Here is a 10,569-nt window from a genome sequence, read left to right as displayed (position 1 = left end):
GCTTAAACCATGTAACATGTTCAAAAAATTTAACTATGTTGTTTGTGAAATTTTGTTTCTTTTCAGATAAAAAAAAATGAAAAAAAAATATATATTTATTTATATTAAAAATAAAATAAACGTTAAGAATAAGATGCATATACTCTCTCGGTTATTCAATACTAATCTATTAGTTTTGTCTATATATTTCATTTTTAACGTCTATTTTATTTTTAAACGATTAATTTATATTTTAACAAATAGAATTGACGGTCAAATAGGAGTCACAAGATGTATTTGTTAATTTCATTTACAAATAAATTTATAATTTATTAATTTATTTATAAAATAAGATAGAATTGATTGCAAAATAGAATAAAATTGTTAATTTATTTATAATAGACTACAAAAAAGGGAACTATTAAAATATATTTTTTATAGTTGTTAAAATATTATATCATATACTTTTGTTTGACATATCTATTCAGCTACGTTAGTTATATTTTTTTATTTAATATATTTTGTTTGATTTTATTAATATATTTAATTTTATTTATTTATTAATTTAATATTTTTTATTTATTAAAAAATAAATAAAATAATGCAGCATATGGTATAAATGAGAAGGAAAAAAAAAAGAATTGCATTGGTCGCATGCCTAAAAAAAAGATATTTTTTATATATAAATTCCAAAGCAGCATTTTCGTATCCACATTATAGGACTCTATTGAATTTTAAAATTTTAACGAGAAGATAATTACTCATTTAAAATTGTAAGTCCATCAAATTTTAAAAAATAATACCTTGAATTCTCAATTAATTTTTGAAGTCGATAGAATTATATAGACTTTAACTACTCACTTCATTTTAACAAAGAAAAATTATTCTAAAATAATTATCATTTTACTTTTTTACAATGTAACATTAATTATTTTATTATAATATTGACGTGAGATCTGTAATATACAGGTAGATATTTTATTGCAAAAATTAAACAATTTAATTTTACATAAACGAAAGTGTAAGTAAATTACTTTATAAAGTAAAAAAAAGTGAGAAATAGCCAAAACTGATTATCCGAAATAGTGAACAAAGGAAGACGATGGGTTCGGAAATCAGGATTCCCAAATATGTTTTTATGTAATTTATTTTATTTTGATGATTAAATATTTTACAAATAATAGTTAATGAATAAATAAAAAAATTAATGGCATGAATATCTAGTGTGATCAAACATAAGCAGCTATGTAGTTAATGGAGCTCAATTATTACAATGGAAATAATAGAGAATCAGAAGCTCAAAATTTGTAAAATAAAAAGATAAAAAAATATATTTAAACCTTATTTAAGATTCTATTATTTATTTTTTTATTAAAAAATTATATTATACGGTTAAAAAGACAATATATCACAAGAAGAAGAAGAAGAAAAAAATAATAAATTAATTTATCATATTGAATGTATTGTCAAAATGGTCGTTGTGGTTTAGTCTTATTGATGAAAATATTCTATTCAATATCTCTTTCGTTATATTTCTACTTACACTTTATACAAATTATGTATTTTATTTTTTTTAAATAAAAAAAAATGTCTTGTTACACTATCTTCAATATAAATTAAGATTTTTAAAACACAAGTGTGTACTACGAAATTTAGTTTAAATTTATCGGAAAATTCAAAATTAAAACTAAATTTAAAATATTTTAAAAGTTTCATATTTTAAAGTTTAATATTTTAAAACATTTTGGTTTCTCGGAAAATTCAAAATTAAAACTAAATTTTTCAATGCATACTTTCATTCATTTAAATTGGGATTTTTATTTTCAGATAAAGGTAAAATGATGTTTTCATTAAAATGTAGGTAGATGTATAATGTGTAGAGTATGGGTTAAAATTTTGCAATTGTTGATGTTTGAGACAGGCCCATCCAAATTGTAAAGTTTGTAAGGCCCTTGATCCATTGAAAAGGGATTCTTTCTTTTCTCACTCTCTAGTTTTCTTTATAGTCTCCAAAATTTGTTCGAATTAGCTATTTCTAATGTGTATAATATAGTTTAAATTAATTAATTCAAATGTGTTTTTTTTTTTTTTTGTATATTTAAGAATATTTAATGTAAAAGAAAAAACACCCTTAAAAAATATTTCGTCTAAAAATATGGTGAGGTTCCTAAAGTCTTTGATCCATTTTAAAAAAAAAGTGAAGAAAAAAACGATAGTACCGATTAAATTATTACCACTTTAAACTAAGCTACTATTTATTTGTTCTTTGTTATTTATGATAATTTCATGTCTAAAATTGTCATATTTTCCAACAATTCAAAATTCTAATTTTGCCACTATTTATAAACAACAAAATCGTTTTTCACTCATTTCACCACAAAAAATTTTGTTCAAAAAACTTATATTAAAACATATTCGTGCATCAAGATGATAAAATAAAATAAAAACAAAAAATAAAAAAACATATACACATTTGTGCACAAAAAAAGTTGTTGATTAAAAATTCAAATGTTCTAAAAGACACGTCAATTACAAAAAAAAACTTGTATCAGGTTGTTTTTATAACATTGATCCACATATTTTTAAAACAATTATTATGATATTTTTCAATTTTTTGATATCATTTTTTTAAAAGTTTTATTTATATTTGAAAGTGAAAAATAATGATTCCCAAAATAAATCAATTTTAACAAGAACATAGTGTTAAGTTTTCTTTATATCACCAACAATTTGAAGATAAATTACAAATAATATACATGTCATAAATACTCATGGGTACAAGGCCTCTACAATGGATAATTCAAAAATATATCTTCATTCATGGATTTATTTATATTAAAAATATTAAAAACAAATAATAAATCCAGAAAAAGGTGTAGCCATCAAAGGAAAAGGTCAAAAGGGAACATTTAATTTGGTAAACATATTGTCCAAATAATGACAATGAGAGAAAAAGGATAATAATAATGGAAAATAGTGGGCAGTAAAATTTGTTGAAAGATTAGATGATAAACAAAAAAAGAAAAGAAAAGAACAAGAGGTGTGTGTTTTTTTCAGTCTCACCAGTCACTCTCAATTCTCAATTCAGATTTCAGATTCAAAAACATTTATAGCATTTTTCTACCTTTAATTCATAAACACTTTCATAGTTCAAAGAAAAACCCCATAAACAAAAATAGAGAAAAAATAAAGAAAGACACTTCATTCATAGTTCACCTACTACTTGGTAGCTACCCATTTTCCCAATTTGTGGGAATTAGGTAAAGTTTATTCCTTTTTCATAAATCAATTTACGGGTTTGGTTTTTTTAGCTTGATTTTTGGTTGCTAATGACTCAAACATGTGCATTTGTGGTTGTGCAGTAATTGAAGGAAGATTTTGTGGTCAAAGTTCTGTGCTTTTTTTTTTACTGTAAAAAACTATGAATTCTCCAATTGGTGCTCCTTCATCTTCTTCTTGCTCTTATATTCGTCCTCATCCATGCCTTACTTGTGCTTCTCGTAATTTCAAGTTTCCTATGTAAGTGATCCTTTTTACAATGGTTATTTTGAACATTTTTAGTAGCCAATTATTTTGCCAAGTTTATTTTTTGTTTGTAGTTTAGTTTCTATTTGATAGGATCTGAAGTTGTGGTTATTTAATCAGAATTACCGTATTCTAAAATCTGAACTAATGGCCCTATCAATTACTCCTTATGGACTCAAATATAAGCAAAAAAGTAGTCCTAATTGGTGGAAAGTTGCATTCCATGGTTTATATGGAGTTCTATAGGGTTGAATACAAATTCAACTTTACTTTAATATAGTTATAATGTTTCTTGTACTCTTTTTTATTTTATTTTTGCTGCAAATTTCATGTACTCTTTGTTCCCTCTAAACCTTACCCGAATTGTCCATGGCCATAAATTTTGTATTTTAAGCGGCCCAATCGTCATGATTTTCACTCGAGTTCCATTTTTTTACCGTCTTTTTGAAGCTGTGAAATGCTAAATTTTTCGTTCAAATGCATTTCGTGTTTATAATTTCTTTCCAATTGTGCATCCAGGCTCAAATTGTGTAGGCTTCTTAAATTTGCATGTGTTGTATGCTAAGATAAAACTTCCATTTGTTTGTTCAAAAGTACAAACAGTTGACATTTACAATTTCACATCATCTTGATGCTCTGAAAGATCGAAAATACTCTATCTTTTCCCTCGTATGAAATTGGGTTTTTCTTGTATTTCAACTATTTTCTTACCAACTTTTACTAGAGTTTTCTAATGCTCTAATTTTCTTTATTTTCATAGGATATTGCCACAGGCAATCTGTACAACTCAAAAGGTGTACCGCTGCTCTCGAGGCCACGTGGAAGCTTCCATTAGCACTAATCCCTCGAAAAATTGCATGGTTGGAAGATTTTCTCCAGGAGGGTCTGAAGCACAACCCTTGGTTTCCAAGAAATCACTCAAAAGGCACCTGCTACCAGTGGAAGCTTTAGTAACTTCAACCACTCAAGATGTTTCTGATACGCCTCTTATTGGTGATGATAAGATCGGAGTGTTATTGTTAAACCTTGGAGGTCCAGAGACTCTAGAAGATGTGCAGCCGTTTTTGTTTAACCTTTTTGCTGATCCAGTAAAGTTCTAGCTTTAGCACAATGTTCATCTGAGGAAATTGTTTTTATCTCTATAAGTTACATTTTTCTGTACAATCATGCAGGATATTATACGATTGCCGAGGTTATTTAGTTTTCTTCAAAAGCCGTTGGCTCAATTTGTATCTGTTTTAAGAGCACCAAAGAGCAAAGAAGGATATGCTTCAATTGGCGGTGGATCCCCTCTTAGACGTATGACTGATGCACAGGCATGACACTTCCTGATAACTTTTTTCTATACACTACAACACATATTTTGTTCTCAAATTGTTAGGTAGCGCATTGGAAACTTTTTTAATTTACCAGATATTGAATTGTTACGTGTGAGAAAGAACGGTTTTTAGCTTTGTTTATGTACCAAATGCTATGAAACTTTTTCTAATGCTGTGATGTATTGTGGGGTACAATACAGTACATGTACACTACATTAAATGCTTTCTTTTGTTAATTTTTTCTCCCTCTTATTGCTCTTGTGCTTTTAATGATTTTATATACAGGCAGAAGAGTTAAAAAAATCTCTATTTGAAAAGAATGTCCCAGCCAAAGTGTATGTTGGCATGCGTTACTGGCATCCATTCACCGAAGAGGCTATTGAGCAGGTATCGATCATCTTTATCGTATATTACAGTGTCAGATTGGATTACCAATACGATATTAATAATAACAGTGTTTAGCCTCAGATTGTACGAAATTATTGCCATTCTGAATGTATAAGTTTTGTATTCTTTGGGACAATTAAGGTCACTTATGTTATTTATCAAATATTTGATCTTACAGACTATCTTCTTGAATAAACTTTAACCTTTGAGCTAACTCGTTGATCTGTTTGTGATTTACTCTCAGCCAGTCATGGTTAATTTTTCCTTTGAAATATATCATGTAGATTAAAAGGGATGGAATTACAAAGCTCGTTGTGCTTCCACTATATCCACAATTTTCAATTTCAACCAGTGGTTCAAGTTTGCGTCTCCTGGAGAGTATATTCCGGTGATTACTATAAAAATCTACTCCTATCACATCATCACACTCCAATTTATTATCTAACATCCTGTTATGATGTCAATTATTTATTGGTTCCTTAGAGAGGATGAGTATCTAGTCAACATGCAGCATACGGTAATACCTTCGTGGTACCAACGCGAAGGATACATAAAGGCCATGGCAAATTTAATTGAAAAAGAGCTAAAGAGTTTTGATTGCCCAGAGAAGGTACCACTTCATTTATATTTAAATGACAGACGTGTGGATCCTAAATATTTTCATCTTATCATTGTTATTCTTCTACTTCAAATGTTGATAGCTTATAATCTATATAGTCACTATCAGATTTGTGGTTAGGATAATAGAATGATGGCTGTAGGAATAACATAACCTACTTTTTAGCATCGATGACAGTTTTTCCGGAAATTCAAGCTTTTTTAAGCTTAAGGTTGGGTGTCAATTCATTGTAAATATTTCCTGTTAGTCCTAGTGACTAATTCTTGTTGCAGGTCATGATATTCTTTAGTGCACATGGAGTGCCACTTGCTTATGTGGAAGAGGCTGGTGATCCATACAAGGCAGAGATGGAGGAATGTGTGGATTTGATCATGGAAGAGCTTGAGAAAAGAAAGATAACTAATGCACACACACTTGCTTATCAGGTACTTTTTTATTAGAAATCTGTGATCCTCAGTTTCTGGTTTCGATGTTTTAATGCACGATGTTGATTCATAAAGTGCACAAGTACCGGTGTTTATCCAAGCTGATGATATAATGTTTACCGAGAGGGAAACTCTATCATATTTTTCATTCATCCAAAAGCGAACATTCCTGTCAAGGATGGGACATTTCCACCACAAGGAATTCAAAAGTCTAGACTTTAGAGTGAGATTTCTTTTCAGCTCAGCATTATCTATGACGAATGGCAGACCATGGCGGGAAGCCGAAAATTCACCATTTTTAGCCACCTTATCTGCCATAAAACGCCATGGTACCACCATCCTTCACAAATTGGCCATGGCGATTGTCAAAAAATATGTCATGGCGCTGATATGGCCGATGTTTAACGAAAAATTTTCAGCTTACATATATGAAGAATAAATCTGCCAGTATAGTCCTCGCCAAAGTTACAATTGGAAATTCCCTATCAAGTAGGCCATAATATTATCAACAGTTTGTGTGATTCAGCTGACATAGAGAAAACTCTTTGCTAAAAATAATCCTCTTCAATATAGATCTCGAGAAACCGTGCAAAGACTTCTCAACAGCATTCTTGCTGAGGACTAGATTTAATCAAGTCAATAGATGCTGCAGATAACTTATCTCTGCAGTACACAATAAATATGCACCAGCCTCTTCCTATGGCCAAATCTTGTTACTGCTTTTAGATACACTCTTTTCCAAATTTCTAACAGTTTCTTATAATTCTTGTACAGAGTAGAGTTGGACCTGTGGAATGGTTAAAACCTTATACAGATGACACAATAATTGAACTTGGGAAAAAGGGAGTAAAAAGTCTGCTGGCTGTACCAATTAGGTAACATCAACCTTGTTTTTTATTTATGATTTTACTACTATCCGTAAAGTTATCAAATTCTCTCTCTGACCGGCATTGAGAGTAAGTAACACTAGTATTTGGTTTAACTTCTTTATTACAGCTTTGTCAGTGAACATATTGAAACACTAGAAGAAATTGATGTTGAATACAAAGAATTGGCTTTAGAATCTGGAATCGAAAAATGGGGCCGTGTTCCTGCTCTGGGATGTGAAGCCACTTTCATTTCAGACTTGGCAGATGCTGTAATCGAGAGTCTCCCATACGTCGGTGCAATGGCAGTTTCAAACCTTGAAGCTCGACAGGTACTCTTATCGACTCTCATATTTATATTTTTCTATTCTAGAAAGAAAATATTTTATTCAATGTTATCTGTTGAGTTGTCGTAGATACACATGCCAGTACCTTAAGAGATTAGTCTGACTCTTGATCTGGGATAACAGTGAGTTTACCCAAAAAAAGATACATAGATGTAATAGTGCATTCTGTAGTTTTGCATGCTTTCATTGTGCAATCTAAAAGAAAGTTTTGGTTTGTTGGCAGTCTCTGGTTCCCCTGGGCAGTGTAGAAGAGTTATTGGCAGCATATGACTCGCAACGTAGGGAGTTGCCACCCCCTGTACTGGTGTGGGAATGGGGATGGACTAAAAGTGCTGAAACTTGGAATGGAAGAGCAGCTATGATTGCTGTGCTGCTTCTGTTGTTTTTAGAAGTCACCACTGGAGAGGGATTTTTGCACCAGTGGGGAATATTGCCCTTGTTTAGGTGAATGAGCCCTACCCTCCACTCGATGGCAATGGAATTTAGTTTTGCTTGTATATGTATACCATTAGCATAATCACAAATGCCCCTTACAATCGAAGTCATGCACTCAGAGAAGGAGTTCTAAAATCTAGTTTAGTCACAGCTTTTGTGGATGGTAAGAGAAAAATTATGTATAGTGATTTCCTCTTGTATGTATCTAAAGCATTTTTATTTGGGCTTCATGAATCTGTGATAGCTGTTGTAGCTTAAAAAGCAGTTATTGGCATAACAAGTTCCTTGAGAACTTATGAGAGACTTTGTCAATTGTACTATGTTGTTGACAAGAGAGATAGAGTTTGAATCGGGTGCAGAAATTCTTGTTCATTTTGTTTGCTTCCTGGCTTGTCAACACCAGACTATAGGTTCGAACTTGGTTTTATTATTTGGTCAATAAGAATTCAGGCTTGTTAAGACTGATTTTATTGTTTTATTTTTCAATAAGAACCTTTGTGCCAATAATACAAAGTTTAGTGGACTCTTCACCCCCTACAAGTTGGGTGCTTTTTCCATTACAACATGCACTTCAAACGGACAAAAACACAATTGATTCTTTTGAAACAAGGCAACGGGGATTCTGACTTCCGCTGGAGATAGGGTACTACGAAAAGAAATTGATCAGGGAATATCAATAAAGAAAAAGCTCTCCACAGGTTGCTCCTTGCATCTGGAATGTACAAAACCTCAAGTCATGGTCAATTGCCTCAGAGAGCTCCTTATTACATGCAACATATATATAATTCACACACCCCACCAACTCTATAAAAAAAAGTTAAAAAGAAGATTCTTCTGTTAAAGAAATCAATCACTAAAATCAAAGCTTCCACTCTGCGAGCTGCTGCCATTGCGGCTATGTAACGAGAGGCCTCTGATATGGCCAGCCAAAGTGGCACTGTCCTTATTATGCTGAAAATATCTTTCTCTCTCAGTGTGCTTTGCAGGTGGTGGTGGAATTGCAACATGAGGAAGCTCCCCGTTGTGTTTTGCACTTGGAGGAGGAGCTACAACAGGTACAGGACGAGCATTAGCTTCTTGAGATGGCTCTGAAGAGAGTGGCCTTATTAGCGGACGGTTGAGTCTCTCTTCAAGCAAACCCAATTGAGGAAACCGAGGTTTAGTTTCTTCATCTTCAGGCCTTACACAAGCTTTTCCTTTGCGTAATCTGCAAGTATCAGGCATTGTTGGTCATACAGAGATGAATGAATACTCAAATACCGAGTTTAAATGTTCATTAAAGGGGAATAACTTTAGATTATTCAATAACCAGCAAGGCACCTTAGGAATAACTGTTCGGGTTCTTCCTCCTCCTCTGCTTCTTCATGGTCAAAGTGATTCGCAGTTGTTGTAACTTTGCTTGAAAGCAGGTCATCGTGTCTTGCTAGAACTTTCTGAAGCTGCTCATTCAATTCAATTGCTCGGGAAACTGTCCTCTCGTCTCTACAAAAATCCAAGAAAAAAAAGTTGAACCAAAAACTAACCATAGAATAAATGCATGCATGCACAAATACACCAATATTAAAGAAATTTACATTAATGAAAAATATTCCAGTTTAAGAACAGTTAACCACTCCACTAGTCATTTGTTGTATTTCAAACAGTGATTAAATAGCCATTTATCGCCTTAATTGCTTCTATACAAAGAAAATATATTTATACCAATTGTATTTGCTTTTGGTAGTAAAAAGAAATTTAAAGCAGCCTTACCGAGAAGCCATCACAAGATGCATTACCCTCTGCTTTTGAAATGAACATTGCTCAACAAGGTCAAGGGTGAATTCATCTCTTGCTCCCTAGAAAATAATTCAGATTCAGCAAAAAGTGTACTATGATTATTTACATGTTTCCTAAGAACATCACAGGTCTTTTGGTTCACAAGACAAGATAAAAAAAAGTATCAAGAGAGCGTCATAGTCATTTGTCAATTTCTTCCAGTTGACAGCTAATGCCTCATAATTTTTATTTTTCTGTAAAATCTTGAAGTTTGCGATATTTGGATATTATTTATTTTACTAAAAAAGTAGTTACTATGCAGTTTTTATCATTATCTGAAGCACTAGCTTTAACCTCTCAACCTCCTTTCTTGTTGTCTACTCAAACCGATAATCAAAAAAAAATTGAGGCGAGACATATCGATGTATCTAATATGAGTCGAGATAATGCGCAAATTATAATATTCTTGGAGTGTGAAATTCTAGTTTCATTATGAAAGATCCTTGGCGAACCTGAGGATTTTGGACATCAACAGTATCAAGGACTTCTTTTAGAACTTCCAATGCATTACTAGCCTTTTGGATAATGCTGCAAAATGTAATTGCAAAATAAGAGATGTTCATAGATGATGAAAGATTGCAACGATAACAAATTTCTTTAGAATGACATTTTTCCACCAGATCAAGAATCACCCATGCCTCTGAATTTAAAAAACACACACACACACAAAGGAACAAAGAAAAAGCACCAAACTGAAAATAGATTTTAAAATTAATCTGCCTTCATTTATTTCATTAAATAAACGCTATTGTATTTGGACAAATTTTTGTATCTGCTTTCCATCCCCAAAATAAATAAATTATTATTATTATTATTATTATTATTATTATTATTATTATTATTATTATTATT

The 10,569-nt window shown here is 31.4% G+C and overlaps 2 protein-coding genes across 2 annotated transcripts; one reads left to right on the top strand and one right to left on the bottom strand.

Annotated features, from left to right (window-relative positions):
- Positions 1-3,004: 3,004 nt before the first annotated feature.
- Positions 3,005-8,367, top strand: LOC101515447 (ferrochelatase-2, chloroplastic-like). Its single transcript, XM_004503785.4, has 11 exons — positions 3,005-3,239; positions 3,342-3,498; positions 4,265-4,592; positions 4,677-4,820; positions 5,109-5,210; positions 5,495-5,598; positions 5,694-5,820; positions 6,102-6,254; positions 7,029-7,129; positions 7,251-7,452; positions 7,691-8,367. The coding sequence occupies exons 2-11, from the start codon at positions 3,401-3,403 to the stop codon at positions 7,913-7,915; spliced, it is 1,584 nt and encodes a 527-aa protein (XP_004503842.1). The 5' UTR covers positions 3,005-3,239; positions 3,342-3,400; the 3' UTR covers positions 7,916-8,367.
- A 208-nt stretch (positions 8,368-8,575) lies between these two features.
- On the bottom strand, positions 8,576-10,405 carry LOC101515780 (TOM1-like protein 5). Its single transcript, XM_004503786.4, has 4 exons — positions 10,170-10,405; positions 9,652-9,737; positions 9,223-9,384; positions 8,576-9,109 (listed from the first exon to the last, which is right to left on the bottom strand). The coding sequence occupies exons 1-4, from the start codon at positions 10,278-10,280 to the stop codon at positions 8,749-8,751; spliced, it is 720 nt and encodes a 239-aa protein (XP_004503843.2). The 5' UTR covers positions 10,281-10,405; the 3' UTR covers positions 8,576-8,748.
- Positions 10,406-10,569: the final 164 nt, after the last annotated feature.

Source organism: Cicer arietinum, chromosome 6 (genome assembly GCF_000331145.2).
Source record: "Cicer arietinum cultivar CDC Frontier isolate Library 1 chromosome 6, Cicar.CDCFrontier_v2.0, whole genome shotgun sequence".
In the NCBI taxonomy this organism is placed as follows: domain Eukaryota; kingdom Viridiplantae; phylum Streptophyta; class Magnoliopsida; order Fabales; family Fabaceae; genus Cicer; species Cicer arietinum.
Note: the sequence above shows the minus strand (reverse complement) of the source record. Positions and strands in the feature narration are given on the sequence as shown.